The following is a 17,578-nucleotide window of genomic DNA, read 5'->3' on the forward strand; positions in this document are numbered from 1 at the left end:
GATGTTTTGGGCGGATTTGAAGATGTTTGGGATGGATTTGGGGCGGTTCGGGCGCTGTGGGCGGGGATTAACCTCAGGCCACGGCCCCGCCCCAACAATCAAAACAAGCCGGTGCCTCATGGCCACGCCCCAACGTAAACTCCGCCCCCTTTCCGATCAGCCAATCCCCGCCCTCGCCCACACGTAAGGCCTGCCGTCTCCTCAGGCCCCGCCCCTCCGCAGCCGTTACCCCTTGGCGGGCGAACTCCCTCCCTCCCTGGTCCCGCCCCGCGCTCTCATTGGCTCGTCCTGCGCGGGCACCGCGCTCTCATTGGCCGAGTTGCGCGGGGGCGGGACCGCTCCTCCTAACCCGCCCCGCCATTGGCCGAGGCGCGGAGACCAATGGGCGCGCGGCGGTTTGAAGGCGCGCGGGACAAGATGGCGGCGGCGCCTCAGGCCGGTCCCGCTGCGCTCCCGGGGCCGCGCTCGCGCCTCTCGCGCCTGCCGGTGGCCCGGCCCCAGGAGAAGCGGCCCCCGTCGTCTACCGGCCGCGAGGGATCGGCCATGGGGCCTCCCCAGCAGGTGCGGAGCTTTCCCCGGGCGGGTTTTCCCTCCTTTTCCCCGGCGCCGGCGCCGCCTTTACGCCGTTTGTCCCCTGCCAGAAACGATCTCGGACCGGCCTCGGGCCCGGAGCCGCCAAGGCCGCGCCCAAGGCCGCGCCCAAGGCCGCGCCCAAGGCCCCGCTCAGGGCCCCGCTCAGAACCCTGGGGCCGGCGGCGGCGGGGAAGAACGGTACGGGGAGATCGGGGCGGGAAAAGGGACATTTGGGGGGGTTAAAGGGGGTTTGGGGAGGATAAAGGGGGTTCTGAGGGAGCTTCCCGGGGGCATTTGGGGTGGTTCAAGGGGTTAAATGAGGTTTTGGGGGTTGTAAAGGGGAATTTTGGGAGGTTAAAGGAGGATTTTGGGGTGGTGGAGGAGGAATTTGGGGCGTTAACGGGGGGCTGAGAGTGAGCTTGGGGTGGTCCAAGGGGGTTTTGGAGTGTTTGGGGGCATTTGGGGAAGTGAAAGGGGATTGTAGGGGATTTAAAGGGGTTTTTGGGGTATTTGAGGCAGTTAAAGGGCATTTTAGCAGATTTGAAGAGGGATTTGGGGGAGTCAAAGGCGACTTTAGGGCATTTAAAGGGGGTCTTAGGGCTTTTGCAGGAGTTAAAGGGGATTTTAGGGCATTTAAAGGGGATTTTGGAGTATTTGAGGCAGGTTAAAGAAGATTTTTGGATATTCAAAGTGGTATTTGGGGAAGTTAAAGGGGATTTCAGGGGATTTAAAGTGAGTTTTGAGGTGTTTGGGGTAGGTTAAAGAAGATTTTAGGGGATTTAAATGGGGATTTAGGGCATGTTGAAGAGGATTTTAAGGTATTTAAATGGGAATTTGGGGCAGTTAAAGGGGTTTTTAGGAAATTTAAATGGGTCTTGGGGCATTTTCAGGAGTTAAAGGGGATTTTAGGAGATTTAAAAGGGAATTTGGGGCAGTTAAAGGGGGTTTGGGGACTCTTAGGGGATTTGGGATCTGGGGGATTTTAAAGGGATTTGGGGGGGGGGGGGGCGGGGGGTGTCAGTGTGACCTGGGAAGTGTTGAGGGGTTCAAATGTCCCCTGTACCCCCAGATGCCCCCCGAAAATCAGCGTCAGCAGTGGCTGCTTCTCGGGCAGGTGAGACCTGAGACCCCCCCAGTGACCCCAACACTGTCCCCACTGCCCCCAACCCTTCCCTAATGTCCCCAACACCTGTCCTCAGTGTCCCCAAGGCCCCCCCAGTGTCCTCAACCCCTTGCTGATGTCCCCAAAACTGCCCCTATATGTCCCAACACCCATCCCCAATGTCCCCAACCCTTTCCTGGTGTCCCCAAGATGTCCCCCCATGTCCCCAGTGTCCCCAAATCCATCTCTCACACCCCAGGGTCCCCCTCCTGATGTCCTCAGTGTCCCCTTTGACATCCCCAGCCCTCCTCAACGTCCCCAAGGCTCCTGCCAATGTCCCCAAACCCCTCCCGATGTCCCCAAGCCCTGGTGTCCTCAGTCTCTCTCCTGATGTCCCCAAGCCCCCCTCAATGTCTCCAAGGCCATCCTTTCTCTGTCTCCAGTGTCCCCAATCCCCTCCTGATGTCCCCAGTCCCCTTCTCAATGTCCCCACTCCCCATCCTGATGTCCCCAAGCTCCTTTTAATGTCCCCAAGGCCCACATTCCTAAGGCTCCTGCCAATGTTCCCGAGCCCTTCCTGGTGTCCTCGGTCCCCCTCCTGATGTCCCCAAGCCCCTTCTGGTGTCCTGTCTCCTTTTTGATGTCCCCAAGCCCCCCTCAATGTCTCCAAGGCCACCCTTTCCCTGTCCCCAAGCCCCTTTCCGATGGCCCCAAGCCCCTCCTGATGTCCCCAAACCTCTCCCAGTGTCCCCAATCCTCTTCCTAATGCCCCCAAGCTCCTTCTGACATCCCTAAGTCCTCCTCCTGATGTCCCCACTCCCAATGGCCCCGAGCCCCTCCTGATGTCCCCAAGCCCCCTCCTGCAGTCCCCACTCCCCTTCCCAATGTCCCCACTCCCTAATGTCCCCAAGCCCTTCCCAATGTCCCTACTCCCCCTCCTGATGTCCTCACTCTCCTTTCTGATGTCCCCACTCCCCTTCCCAGCATCCCCAACCCCCTCCTGATGTCCCTACTCCCCTTCCCTATGTCCCCAAGGCTCCCCCTGATGTCTCCAAGGCCACCCTTTCCCTGTCCCCAGTGTCCCCAAGGCCCTCTTGACATCCCCACTCCCCAATGTCCTCAGACCTTTTTCCCAGTGTCCCCAAGCCATTCCCAATGTCCCCAAGCCATTCCCAATGTCCCCAAGCCCTTTCCCGATGTCCCCAGACCCCTTTCCCGGTGTCCCCAAGCCCTTCCCAATGTCCCCAACCCCCCTGTACCCCCAGGTTCAGCCACCAGCACGGGCAAGGGCCCCTCGAAGCGGCAGCCGTGGGACCTGCGGGGACAGCTGGGGGACCTGCGGGAGGCGCTGGGAGAGGCCCAGGGCCGGCTCCAGGAGCTGGACACCGAGAAACAGCAGCTGGAGAGCGGCAACCGGCACCTGAGAGAGCGCCTGGAACAGCTGCAGAGGGAGCTGGGGGACAGAGAGACCAGGGAGAGCACCCTCAGCAACAGGGTCGGGTGAGGAATGAACCAAAATCTTGAAAAACCTGACCAAAATCCTGAAAAACTACCCCAAAATCCTGCAAATCCTGACTGAAATCCATCCAAACCTGACCAAAATCCATTCAAATCCCCCTGCTGAGGGAGCTGAAGGACAGCCTGAGCATCAGGGTTGGGTGAGAAATGGACCAAAATCCCTCCAAACCCGACCAAAATCCATCCAAACCTGACCAAAATTCATCCAGATCCCCCTGCTGAGGGAGCTGGGCGATGGGGAGCAGGGAGAGCAGCCTGAGCAGCAGGTTTGCCTGAGATATGCACCAAAATGTACCAAAATTCAGCTAAACCTGACCAAAATCTATCCAAACCTGGCCAAAATCAATCAAAATCCTCTTCTGGAGGAAGCAGGAATGATGGGAAAGCAGCCTCAGCCTCGGTGTGTTGAAGAAACCCCCAAAATCATCTCAAAACCCTCTAAAGAGCCTCCTTGATCTTCCCTAAAACATTTCCAGAATATTTCCCAATTCCCCTCAAATTAATCCCAAATCCTCAAAATCTCCCAAAATGTGAGTTTTCCTAGATCCTCTCAAGATCATCTCAAAATTTCTCTAAAAGCCTTTAGATCATGGAATTCCTCAAAGTCCCCCCAAATTACTCCACATTCCCCTCAGATTTTCCTTTGAAATTCAAAGTCCCCAAAATTCTCTCAGAACTGTTCTGAAAATCCATGAAATTTCCCCAAATTACCCCAAACCCCTAAAGTTTCCCCTTATTTTCTCAGAAGCCTTCTGAAAAATCCCTGAACTTTCCCTGAATTGCTCCAAAACACATCAAGACCCCCAAAATTCCCTCAGAACCCTCCTGAAAATCCCTGAAATTTCCCCAAATCACTAGTTTCCCCTAATTTTCTCAGAATCCTTCTGACAATCCCTGAAATTTCCCTGAATTTCTCCAAAACACGTCAAGACCCCCAAAATTCCCTTAGAACCCTTCTGAAAAATCGTTGAACTTTCCTCCAAACCCCCTCACAATCCTCAAAACTCCCTCAAAACTTTCCTGAAAATTCCCCCAAATCCCCATATTACCCCAAAACACCTCCAGCTCCCCCAAAATCTGGGATTCCCCAGTTCTATGGGATTGCCCCCATTTCCCGCAGCTCTCTGGAGTTGGAGGTGTCACAGTTCCGTGTGGAGCTGGAGCAGAGCTGGGGCTCAAACTCCCTCAAGATCCCCAAAATTCCCTCAGAACTCTTCTGAAAATCCTCAAGATTTCTCTGAATCCCCTCACAATCCACATAACTCCCTCAGAATCCTCCTGAAAATTCCCCGAAATCCCTGTATTACCCTCAAACCCCTGAAGAAACTTACACAAAACACCTCCAGCTCCCCCAAAATCCAGGATTCCCCAGTTTTACGGGATTTCCCCCATTTCCCGCAGCTCCCTGGAGTCAGAGGTGTCGCAGTTCCGTGCGGAGCTGGAGCAGAGCCGGGGCCTGGTGGAGGCCCTGGAAGCCGAGAGGCGCCAGCTGCAGGAGGAGGAGCAGCAGCGGCGGCAGGAGAGGGACGAGGCCCGGAGCCAGGCACAGACACTGACGGAGCAGCTGGACAACACTGAGGTGGGGCCCCAAATTCCTGAGAAATCCGTGAAAATATGGGAATTTGGAGCCTTTTTGTTGCTCTCTGATATGGAATCCATTGGGGGACATCAGCAAAAAATGGTGGGAAACTGAGGGGGAAATCCGCCAGGGGGCGCCAAAAAACGGGTGGGAAAATGGGGGGTTGGCACCAATGGCAGCTTTTTTGGCAGCGAAATTGCTATCGAAGTGCCCTGAAATGTAGGAAAAATGGGGATTTTCACCAATTCAGCTGCTCCTGCACCCCAAATCCCTCAAGGGTTCTTGGAAATGTGAAAAAAACCCTGGGATTTTGGAGCTATTTTTTTTGCTCTCTGACATGAAATCTACCAGGGAGCACCAATAAAAGGCAGGGAAATATGGGGTTTGTGCCAATTCTGGTTTTCTTGGTATTGAAATCCCTTAGGGGAGCCTCAAAATTAGAGAAAAATGGGAATTTTCAGCAATTCAGCTGCTTTTCCACCCCAAATCTCTCAGGGGATGCATCACAATCCACAAAAAAATAGAATTTTGGAGCCATTTTTTTGCTCCAGAGCCCCCCCCCCCCCCCCCCCAAAAAAAAACCCCAAACAAACAAACAAACAAAAAACAGGAGGAAAATGAGGGGTTTTTGGTGTCAAAAATTTTGCAGAGGACCCCTCAAAATGTGGGGAAAAATGAGAATTTTCACTAATTCAGCTGCTTTTGCACTCAAGATCTCTCAGGGTTCTTCAAAATCCATGAAAAACTGGGATTTCAGAGCTCTTTAGTTGCTCTCCAACCTGAAATCCACCAGGAGTGCCAGCAAAAGGTGGGAAGATGAGGGGTTTGTGCCAGTCCCGGGTTTTTTGGTCTCAGAATTCCTCAGGGAGTGGCTCAAAAATGGGAATTTTCACCATTTCAACTGCCTTTGCGCTCAAAAACCCTCAAGGAGTTCAAAACGTTGCGGGGGGGGGGGAGGGAATTTTGAATGAATTTTGCTGGGTTTCGACTTGAAATCCACCAGGGGGCGCCAAAAAAAAGGCGGGAAAATGAGGGCTCTGCATGGATTGCAGTGAAATCCCTCAGAAAATGAGGGCTCTGCATGGATTGCGGTGAAATCCCTCAGAAAATGAGGGCTCTGCATGGATTGCGGTGAAATCCCTCAGAAAATGAGGGCTCTGCGTGGATTGTGGTGAAATCCCCCAGGAAACACCTCCAAATTTTGCTCATTTAAAAGGTGGGAGAATGAGGGGTTTGTGCCAATCCCGGGTTTTTTGGTCTCAAGAATTCCTCAGGGAGTGGCTCAAAAATGGGAATTTTCACCATTTCAACTGCTTTTGCGCTCAAAATCCCTCAAGGAGTTCAAAACGTTGCGGGGGGAAGAAAAGGGAATTTTGAATGAATTTTGCTGGGTTTCAACTGGAAATCCACCAGGGGGCGCCAAAAAAGGCGGGAAAATGAGGGCTCTGCATGGATTGCAGTGAAATCCCTCAGAAAATGAGGACTCTGCATGGATTGCGGTGAAATCCCTCAGAAAATGAGGGCTCTGCATGGATTGCAGTGAAATCCCTCAGAAAATGAGGACTCTGCATGGATTGCGGTGAAATCCCTCAGAAAATGAGGGCTCTGCATGGATTGCAGTGAAATCCTTCAGAAAACACCTCCAACTTTTGCTCATTTTAGCCCTGAATCCCTTGGGGAATGTCAGAAAATCTGTGGAAAAATGGGATTTTTTTAGCAGTTTTTCTTCTCAGCACCCCAAACCTCTCCAAATTCCGGGAAGAGCGAGGGGGAATGTTGGGGATTCTTACCAATGATCCCATTCCCACGGTTGCCTGGCAGGCTCGGCTGCGGCAGGCGCAGCAGCAGCTGCAGGAGCAGCTGGAGCAGCTGGCGGCGCTGCGGGAGCTGGAGGCGGCGCAGAGGACGCTGCTGGCCGAGCACGAGGAGCGCATCCACCTGCTGGAGATGGAGCGGCGCCGCCTGCACAACGACATCCAGGAGCTCAAGGTGGGCCCTTGAGCTGTCCCCAAGGGATGAATTATGGGTTTTTGGGGTTTTCTCAGGAAAACATCTGCGTGTTCTGTATGAGAACTCCCAATGGGGGAGGCCCCCAATGGCTAAATCTCGGTTTTGGGGGGTCTTGTCAGGGAAATATCTGTGTGTTCTGCATAAGGGGAGACCCTGGGACTGCCCCCAAGGGCTGAATCCCGATTTAATGGGTTTTTTTTCAGGAAAACATCCATGTTATGTGTGAGGGGAGACCTCAGGACTTTCCCCGAGGGCTGAATCCCAGTTTTGTGGGTGTTTTTCCAGAACATTCACATGTTCTGCATGAGGGGAGACCTTCCCCATGTTCCTGAGGAGGGAGATACCCAGGACTGGGCCCAATAGCTGAATCCTGATTTTTTTGAGTTTTCCAGAGGAATATCTCCATGTTCTGCATGAGGGGAGACCCCTGGTTCCTGACAGGGGAGAGACCTTGGGACTTTCCCTGAGGGCAGAATTCTGTTCTTTGTGGGGTTTTCCAAGAAAATATCCACATGTTCTGTGTGAGGGGAGACCCACAGTTCCTGAGGGGGGAGAACCCCAGGATGAGGCCCAATGACTGAATCGTGATTTCTTGGGGTCTTCCATTGGAACATCCGTGTGCTCAATGTCTGAATCCTGATTTTTTGGGGGGTTTTCCAGGAGACTGTCTTGATGTTTGATATCTGAATCCCAAAATTTGTCTTTTCCATGGGAACATCCGTGTGCTCAGTGTCTGAATCCTGATTTTTTTGGGGGTTTTCCAGAGGAATATCCTCATGTTTAATGTCTGAATCCCAAACGTTTGTCTCCTCCAGGGGAACATCCGCGTGTTCTGCCGCGTGCGGCCGCTGCTGCCCGAGGAACGGGAGCGCCAGCGGGGGCTGCCCCACCTGCACTTCCCCCCCCAGGACCCACGGAGCCTCGTGCTCACCCGGCCTGATGATGTGAGTGCCCAGAGCCTGCTGTTCCTCCTCAGACACTGCCCCGAGACACTGCCCTGAGTGCCCCAGACACTGCCCTGAGTCCTCAAACCCAGCCTTTGGCCCTCAGAAGTCCATTATTTCCCAAAAATTCCTTTTCTCACCCTCCAAAACAGCCTTTTTTCTCTCAAAAATGTCCTTTTTTTCTCAAAAAAATCACTGATTTCCTAAAAATTCCTTTTTTCCACCCTCAAAAATGGCCTTTTTCCACCATCAAAACCAGCCTTTTTTCTCTCAAAAATGTTATTTTGTTTTTCTCTCTCAGAAAACCCTGATTTTTCAAAAATTCCTTTCTTCCACCTTCACAAACTGCCTTAATTCCCTCCAAAACTGCCTTTTTCTCTCAAAAATCCTTTATTTCCCTAAAAATCCTTTCCCCCCCTCAAAAATTGGGGGTTTTCTCTCAAAAATGTTCTTTTTTTCCCTCTCAGAAATCCCTGATTTCCCAAAAAATCCTTTTTTCCATCTTCCAAAATTGCCTTAATTCCCTCAAAACGGGCCTTTTTCTCTCAAAAATCCCTGATTTCTCAAAAATTCCCTTTTTCCACCCTCAGAAATGTCCTTTTTTCTTGCAAAAATCCCTGATTTCCTAAAAATTCTTTTTTGTACCCTCAAAAATGGCCTTCTTCCACCATCAAAACCAGCCTTTTTTCTCTCAAAAATAACCTTCTTTTTTTCTCTCAGAAATCCCTGATTTCCCCAAAATTCCTTTTTTCTGCTCTCAAAAACAGCCTTTTTTCTCTCAAAAATGGCCTTTTTTCCTTAAAAATCCCTGATTTCCCAAGAAATCATTTTCTCTGCCCTCAAAACTTGCCTTAATTCTCTCAAAACTGGCATTTTTCCTTCAAAAATTCCCATTTCCCAATAAGTCTTTTTTCCCCCCCTCAAAAACTGCATTAATTCCCTCAAAAATGCCCCTTTTCCCTTAAAAATTCCTATTTCCAAAAAAAGTCCTTTTTGCTTCTTGGAAATGTCTTATTTTTTTTTTCAAAAATGTCCTTTTTTCCCCTCAAAAATGGCATCTTTTCCATCAAAAATGTCTTTTCCATCAAAAATGGACCCTTTTCCTCTCTGAATAACCTCCTTTTTTCTTTCTCCCCACTATGTGCTTTTTAACCTTCAAAAATGTCTTTTTTCCACCGAAAATGTCTTTATTCTGACAAAAACATATTTCTCCACTGAAAGAATGTTCTTTTTGCCCCTTAAATATCTTTTTTTTTGTGTCTAAAATCTCCTATTACTCAAAAAGCCTTTAGTTCTTCCAAAATGTCCTTTATTTCCCCTCCGAAATGCACTTTTTTCCTCAAAAAAAAATCTTACTTCTTTTAAAGTGATTCCCCCCTAAAAATATCCTGGTTTCTTTTCCAAAATGTCATTTTGTCCCTCAAAAACCACCTTTTTTTCCTCAAAAAGCCCTTATTTCCCAAAAACGTTCTTTTTCTCCTCAAAAGTATCTATTTTCCCTAAAAAATGTTCTTTTCCCCACAAAACTATGATTTTTCCCCTCAAAAATATCCTTTTTTTCTGAAAAATCCCTATTTTCCAAAAATATCTTTATTTCCTTCTCAAATGTCCATTTTTCTCTCTCAAAATATGGCTTTTTCCTCAAAAATTCCCCTATTTCTTCAAACCTCGCATATTACCCCCAAAAAAGGCCTTTTTTCCCCTCTAAAAAGGCTTTTTTTCCCTCATAATTTTGGATTTTTGACTGGAAAATGGATTTCCCCCCCAAAAATGGGCTTTTTTCCTTCCCAAAATGTTTTTTTGTCCTTCCAAAAAAGGCCTTTTTCCCCCCCAAATCCCCTTTTCTCCTCCAAACCCTTTTTCCCGGCTCTCCAAATCTCCTTTTTTCTCAAAAAAACCCAAAAAAACTCATTTTCAAACTAAAATCCCTAGGGTTTTTTTTGTTTTTCCTCACTTTTTTTTTATTTGAAAAAGGTGGGTTTTTTCTCAAAATTGTTCCTACTAAAATTGTTGTTTTTCTCTCAAAGCTGACCTTTTCTTCCCTCCAAAAAATGGGATTTTTTAATGGCTGGAAAATTGATCTTTTCCCCCCAAAATGGGCTTTCCCCCCCTCATAAAAATCACCTTTAAAAAAAAAAAAAAAAAAAAAAAAAAAAAAAAAAAAAAAAAAAGAGGCATTTTCCTCCCCAAACCCCCTTTTTGCTTCTCCAAATCCCCCTTTTCCCCTCCCAAATCCTGTTTTCCTCCCCAAACTCTTTATTTTTACCAAAATCCCGTTTTTTTCCCCCCACAGTCCCAGGTGGGCCGGGAGCGGCGGGCGGAGCTGCGCTACGACTTCAGCTTTGACCGTGTCTTCCCTCCAGGAGCTTCCCAGCAGGAAATCTTCCAGGAGATCCAGCTCCTGGTCCAGGTGTGTGCTCCAAATATCCCACCTGGGACCCAAAATCCCCCAAATTCCACCCAAATCTGCCTCCATTTCCCACAAATCCAACCCTAAATCCTGCCCGGAGCTTCCCAGCAGGAAATCTTCTGGGAGATCCAGCTCCTCATTCAGGTGTGTGCCCCAAATATCCCACCTGGATCCCAAAATCCCCCAAATTCCACCCAAATCCTGCTCCATTCCACCCAAATCTGCCTCCATTTCGCACAAAATCCAGCCCCAAATCCTGCCTGGAGCTTCCCAGCAGGAAATATTCTGGAAAATTCAGCTCCCAGAATTCCCAAATTCTCTGTGAACTCTCAAATGTTATCCAAATATCCCTTCAGAATTCCCAAGTCCCTCCCAAATCCCCCTTAAAGTCCCTCCAATAACATCAAAATTCCCGTCCCCAAATCCACCCCCCAAAATCTCTCCCAGAATTCCAAAATTCCTTCCCCAAATTCCCTTGGAATTCCCACATTCCCCCCAGGAATTCCCCAATCCCATCTGAACTCTTAAATCTTGCCCAAATCTCCCTAAATTCTCCCCACATTCCCTCGGAATTTCCAAATTCCTCCTGACTTGACCCTCAGACCCTCAAATCCCATCTAAATTCCCCCTTGGATTTCCCAAGTTCTTCCCAAATCTCTCCTAATTACCCCCAAACCCTCAAGTCTCACCCAAATTACCTCTCAGAAGTCCCAAATACCCCCCAAATCTCTCCCAAAACACCAGAAATCTCCCCCAAATGCCCTCAGAATTCCCAAATTCTCCCCAAATCCCTCTCAGAATTCCATAATCCTTCTCTAAATTCCCCTGGAATTCCCAAATCCCCCTTCAACCCTCAAATCTGCCCCTAACCCTCCCTCATAGGTCCCAAATCTCTCCCAAAACACCAAAACTCCCCGACAAATCCCCACAGGATTTCCAAATTTTCCCTACATCCATCTCAGATATCCCAAATCCCTCACTCAGTTCCCTTGGAATTCCCCAATTCTCCCTCATGAATTCCCAAATCCCCTCATGAATTCCTCCAATTCCCTCCCAAAAGACCAAAACTCTTCCCAAATCCCCTCAGATTTCCCAATTTCTTCCCAGTTCCCTCAGAATTCCAAAATTTCTGCCTAAAGTCCCTCAGAATTTCCAAATCCCTCCCAAATTTTCCCCTAGAAGTCCTAAATCCCCTCTGAACCCTCAAATCTCACCCAAATCTCTCCCAAAACACCAGAATCCTCTCAGGATTCTGAAATTCTTCCCAAATCCTCAGAATTCCCAAATCCCTCACGAATTATCCCCCCAAACCTTCAAATCTCACCCAAATCCCCCCCTCAGAACCCCCAAACCCATTCCCAACCCCCCTCCCACTGCCCCAGACCCTCTCAGCCTTCCTGAATCCCTCCAAAAATCCCTGAAACCTCTAAAAATCTCCAAACTGCCCCCAAACCCCTCCAAAATAAATAAATAAAAAAAAATCCCTCCAAAAATGCCAGAAAAACCCTCTGAAAATCCCCAAATCCCTCTGAAAATCCCTGAACCCCTCCAAAAATCCCTGAATCCCTCTCACAATCCTAGAAAATCCCTCTGAAAATCCCTCCAAAAATCCCCAAATCCCTCTGAAAATCCCCAAACCCCTCTGAAAATTCCTGGAAATCCCTCAAAAAATCCCAAAATTCCTCTGAAAATCCCTCTAAAAATCCCTCTGAAAATCCTCAAACCCCTCTAAAAAACCCAAAATCACTCTGAAAATCTCCCAAAATATCCCCAAAAACCCCTCAGAAAATCCCCAAATCCTTCTGAAAATCCCTCAGAAAATCTTCAAATCCTTTTGAAAATCCCTCAGAAAATCCCCAAATCCTTCTGAAATCCCCAAACCCCTCTGAAAATCCCTCTGAAAATCCCCAAATCCTTCTGAAAACCCCTCTGAAAATCTCCAAAATTCCCCAAACCCCTCCCAACCTGGAATGGTCTGCCCAGGGAGGTGGTGGAGTCACCATCCCTGGATGTGTTTAAAAGAAAACTGGATGTGGCACTTGATGCCATGATCTAGTTGAGGTGTTGGGGCTGGGTTGGACTCGATGATCTTGAAGGTCTCTTCCAACCTGCACATTCTGTGACTCTTTGAACCCCCCATGCTCCCTCCCTGCACCTCAGTCTGCCCTGGACGGGTACCCCGTGTGTATCTTCGCCTACGGCCAGACGGGCAGCGGCAAAACCTTCACCATGGAGGGCCCGGAGCCGGCGGGGCCCCCTGAGCGCCGCGGGATGATCCCCAGGGCGGTCAGACACCTGTTCCTGGGGGCTCGGGACCTGGCGGGGAAGGGCTGGCAGGTAACTCCCCAACCCCTCCCGGCTCCCAGAGCTCCCGGCGCCCCTGCGGGACGATGCCCGGGATTTTAGGGTGCCGGTAGTACCGTTTCTCCGCCAGCTTCCTGGAGATCTACAACGAGGCGCTGCGGGACCTGCTGCTGGCCAAGGGCGACAGAGGCTCCGAGCTGGAGATCCGGCGCCTGGCGCCTGGCAGCGACGAACTGCACGTGCCCAACCTCACCTGGGTGCCTGTCGAGAGTGAGGAGCAGGTCAGGATCTGGGGATTTCAGGATTTTACGTTGAAATTTGGGGATTTTACATGGAAATTCAGGGATTTTATGTCAAGATTTGGGGATTTTGCATCGAAATTTGGGGATTTTAGGGAGAAATTTGCTGGTTTTAGGTAGAAATTTTGAGATTTTAGGGGTAAAATTGATCATTTTAGGGGGAAATTTGATGGGTTCAGGGGGAAATTTGGGGATTTTATATCAAAATTTGAGGATTCTGAGGGGGGAGTTTGGAGTTGCAGGTGCCCAACCTCACCTGGGTGCCCGTGAAGAGCAAGGAGCAGGTTGGTATGCAGGAATTTGGGGATTTTATGTCAAAATTCAGGGATTTTAGGTGCAAATTTGGGGGTTTTAGGTGGAAATTTGGGGATTTTACATCAAAATTTGGGGGTTTTATGTCAAAATTTGAGGATTTTAGGGGGAAATTCAAGGATTTTACATCAAAATTTGGGGATTTTAGGTGGAAATTTGGGGATTCTGAGGGGGGAGTTTGGAGATGCAGGTGCCCAGCCTCACCTTGGTGCCTGTGGATAGTGAGGGGCAGGTCAGGATCTGGGAATTCTGGGGGGGATTTTGGGATTTCATGTTAAATTTTGGGGATTTTAGTTGGAAAGTTGGGGATTTTATGTCCAAATAAGGGGATTATAGGTGAAAATTTGAGCCTTCTACTTACAAATTTGGGGATTTCAGGTGATCTGTATCACGATCCCAGGAATTTGAGAATTCTGTGTGGAATTTGGCAATCCAGGCACACTTGATGCCACATTTTGCTGCATCCCCCCCAGACATTTCCCATTTCTGGGCCACTTTTATTTCCCATCCAAGCAGTGACAATTTCCATTTCTAACCCATTTTCTCTCCATTTCTCTCCATTTTTCCCCCCGATTTTTCCCCATTCCCATGTTTTTCCCCCTGTGTTTCCCCCCAGGTGCTGGAGCTGCTGGTGCGGGCAGGCTCGCAGCGCTCGGTGGCGCGCACGGGGCTCAACGAGCGCTCGTCCCGCTCCCACTCCGTGTTCCAGCTACGCATCCAGGGCGAGCACGCGGCACGGGACCTGCGCTGTGCCTGTGAGACAGCCCTGCTTACCCTGAAACCAGCCCAGAACTCCTGCTTTCCCCTCCTTCCTCCTCCTTTTTCTCATTTCCCCCTGGTTTTCCAGCTTTTACCCTGGTTTGTTCTACTTCCAATCCAATTTTTTCCCCATCTCTCCCCAGTTTTCTTTTTCCTCCCGTTTCCCCCATTTTCCCCCTCATTCCTTTACTTTTCTCCTCATTTTTTCTTCCTTTCCCAGGCTTCTCACCTTTTTTCCCCATTTTCCACCCATTTTCCCCTTTTTCCTCTCATTTTTTCCCTTTTTCCCCACTTTTCCCCATATTTTTCCCTTTTTCTCCCCATTTTCCCTTCTTTTATCCCCCTTTCCCTCCCCTTTCCCTCCCATTTTTCCCCATCTGTCGCCATTTTCTGGGTTTTCCCCATTTTTCCCCTTCTTCCCCTCATTCCCCACTTTTTCCCACATTCTTCCCTTTTCTCCCCATTTTTCCATCTCTCCCCATTTTTCCCTTTTTTCCTCACATTTTCCCCCCTTTTCCCATTCCTCCAAATTTTCTCTACTTTTTCCCCATTTCCCTCCTTTTTGCCAACACTTTCCCCTCTTTTCCCCCAATTTTCCCCCATCTCTCCCCATTTTCCTGGTCTTCCCCATTTCTCCCCTTTTTCTTCCCATTTTCCCCTCTTTTCTCCCCTTTTCCCATTTTCCCCCCAATTTTCCCTACTTTCCCCCCATTTTTCTTCCATCTGTCCCCATTTCCTCCTTTTTCCCCATTTCCCCTGTTTTTCCTGTTTTTTCCCATTCGCCCCCATTTTTCCTGTTTTCTCCCCATTTTCCCCCCAAACTTGGATCTTTTCCCATTCTCCTCCCAAAATATGTTTTTTCCCCATTTTTCCCATTTCTCCCCCCAAATTCCCATTTTTTTCCCTGTTTTTCCCCCAAAACTCTCATTCCCTCCCCGTTTCTCTCCCAAATTCCCCTTTTTTCCTGTTTTACCCATTTTCCTCCCCCAAACTCCCATTTTCTCCCTTTCCCCCCCATTTTTTCCCATTTCCCCCCTAAACTCCCATTTTTTCCCCATTTTTCGCATTTTCTCCCCTAAATTCTCATTTTTCAGTTTTCTTCCCCATTCTCCCCCCCAAACTCCTGTTTTTCCCCATTTCCCCCCATTTTTTCTTATTCTCCTCCCCAAACTTCTGGTTTTTCCCTGTTTTTCCCCATCCCCCCCCCACCCTGACTCCCTTTTTTTCCCATATTTTCCCATTTTTCTTCTCCAAACTCCCATATTTTCCTGTTTCCCCCCCATTTCTCTCCCCAAATTCCCTTTTTTTTTTCCCCATTTTCCCCCTCAAACTCCCTTTTTTTTTCCCATTGTCCCTTCAAACTCCCATTTTTTTCCCCTTTTTTTCCCTTTTTCCTCATTGTCTCCCCATTTCCCTGCAGCCTCTCTGACCCTGGTGGACCTGGCGGGGTCAGAGCGCCTGGAGAAGTCGGGGTCGGTAGGGAACCGGCTCCGGGAGACCCAGAGCATCAACTCCAGCCTCAGCTCCCTGGGGCTGGTCATCAGCGCCCTCTGCAACAAGGTTTGGGCTCAAAAACACCAATTTTTGGTGCTTTTATGGGATTTGGGGGGTTACTGATGGGGTTTGGGGGGTTTGGGAATATGGAAATGGGATTTGGGGTGAAAAACGGGAATTGGGATGGGAGAAACAAGGAGGGGAGGTGGGAAAATGGGGTAAGGAATGGAAAAAAGGGGAATTGAGGTGGGAAAACTGGAATTGAGACAGGAAGATGAGAAAAATGGGGAAAACAGGGAATGAGAATGGGAAAAACAGGATAGAAAATGGGAAAAACGGGAATTGGGGGTGGGAAAAGCAGGATTGGGGAGCCCCAGATTTGGGGTCAGGGGCAGATCCAGGGCTGTGACCCCCCAGAATTTTGGGAATTTTGGTGTTTCCGCAGGAGCCGCACATCCCGTACAGGAACAGCAAACTGACCTTCCTGCTGCAGAACTGCCTGGGCGGCCACGCCAAGGTGTACGTGGGCAGGACAGGACATCCCAAATCCCAGCCCAAATCTCCCCTAGAATTCCCCAAATCCCAGCCCAAATCCCCCTGGAATTTCCAACAAATCCCATCCCAAACCCCCCCAGAATTCCCCAAATCCCAGCCCAAACACAGCCACATGTCCCCAGAATTCCCAAAATCCCATCAAAACCCATCCAAATCCCTCTGGAATTCCCAAAATCCCAGCCCACACCCAGCCATATCCCCCCAGAATTCCCAAAAGATCCCTGCCCAAATTCTCCCTGAATTCCCCAAAATTTCCCCCTAAACCATCAGATTCCCTCCTCAATCCCCTCTGAAGCCCCAAAAATCCCCCAAATTCCCCCTGAACCCCCCAAAAAACCTCAAAATTCCCCCCAAAATTACCCCCTGAATTCCCCATGAACGCCAAAATTCCCTGAAACCCTTCCCTGAACTCCCAGATTCTCCCTGAATCCCCCAAAATTTCCCCCTAAACCATCAAATTCCCTCCTCGATCCCCTCTGAAACTCAAAAATTCCTCCCTGAACCACAAAATGCCCCAAAAATTAAAAAAAAAATTCCCCCCTGAATCCCCCTGCGAAGCCCAAAAATACCCAACATCTCCCAAAACCCTTCCCTGAACTGACAAATTCCCCAGAATTCCCTCTAAGCCTCCAAATTTCCCTCCTCAATCCCCTCTGAACCCCCAAAATTCCCCCCGAACCCCAAAATTTGCCCCTGAACCCCTAAAATTTCCCTCCTGAACCCCCAATTTCTCCTTAAACCCCAAAAATTCCTCCTCCCCCAGAGTCCACAAACCCCGGGGTTTTTGAGGATTTTTTTTTTATTTATTTTGGGGGATTTTGGGGGTTTTTTTGGGGTGTCCCTGAGCACTCTGTCCCTTTCCCAGGCTGATGTTTGTGACCATTTCACCACTGGAGGAGAATTTTGGGGAGTCCCTGAACTCCCTGCGCTTTGCCAGCAAGGTGGGGGGATCTTGGGGTCCCCCAGGAGGAATTGGGGGCTCTGGGGGGGGAATTTTTGGGGCATCCCGGGAGGGTTTTGAGGTCCCCAGGGGCATGTTTAGGAGGTTTTGGGGAGTTCTGGAAAGATTTGGGGGGATTCTGGGCTGGTTTGAGGGGTTCCTAGTGGTATTTTGGGGTCCCCAGGAAATTTGGGGGGGGGGTCTGAGAAGATTTGGGGGTCCCTGCAGAATTTTGGGGGGGATCCCGGGCAGGTTTAGGGGTCCCCATGGGGATTTTTTGGGGGGTCCCTCGGAGGATTTGGGGGTTTGGGGGCTTCTGGTTGGATTTTGAGGGGTTCTGAGAAGATTTTTGGCTCCTGGGAGGGATTTGGGGGGTCCCAAAGGGATTCTGGGTGATCTCAGGGAGGTTTTTGGGGTCCTGAGGGGCTTCCCAAGGGGAATTTGGGGGGGTCCTCGGAGAGTTTTGGGGTGCTAGGAGTTTCTTGGTGGGCTTTGGAGGGTTCCAGGGAGGTTTTTGGGAGGTCCAGGGGTATTCTGGGGGCTCCCGGCTGTTCTGAGCCCGCCCCTCCCCCCAGGTGAACGAGTGTATGATCGGCACTGCCCAGGCCAACCGGAAGTGACGCATTCCATGCCCCAGCTCATTCCCGCCTTTTTAACGCAAGAACCAATAAAGATTCGCCTTTCCACTGAGCTGATTGGCTGCTGGTGTCACGTGCCTTTAGCCACAATGGCGACACCGTGCTTCTCGCTGGAGCGGATGGCCGCGCCCTGATTGGCTC

General features: G+C 49.7%; 1 protein-coding gene across 1 annotated transcript; it reads left to right on the forward strand.

The window, feature by feature from the left end:
• Window positions 1–381: 381 nt before the first annotated feature.
• On the forward strand, window positions 382–17,472 carry KIFC1 (kinesin family member C1; the record flags this gene model as incomplete). The annotated part of the gene is made up of 15 exons (XM_083881715.1): window positions 382–439; window positions 502–771; window positions 1,643–1,687; window positions 2,941–3,175; window positions 4,595–4,772; window positions 6,594–6,761; window positions 7,598–7,726; window positions 10,020–10,136; window positions 12,297–12,473; window positions 12,554–12,721; window positions 13,668–13,806; window positions 15,231–15,370; window positions 15,750–15,823; window positions 16,725–16,800; window positions 17,375–17,472. 15 exons carry the CDS (start codon window positions 382–384, stop codon window positions 17,417–17,419), a joined length of 2,019 nt encoding a protein of 672 aa, XP_083737841.1. The 3' UTR covers window positions 17,420–17,472.
• Between the last annotated feature and the right edge of the window lie 106 nt (window positions 17,473–17,578).

The sequence above is a fragment of the Zosterops lateralis genome (assembly GCF_965231275.1).
Source record: "Zosterops lateralis genome assembly, chromosome: 35".
Lineage (NCBI taxonomy): Eukaryota > Metazoa > Chordata > Aves > Passeriformes > Zosteropidae > Zosterops > Zosterops lateralis.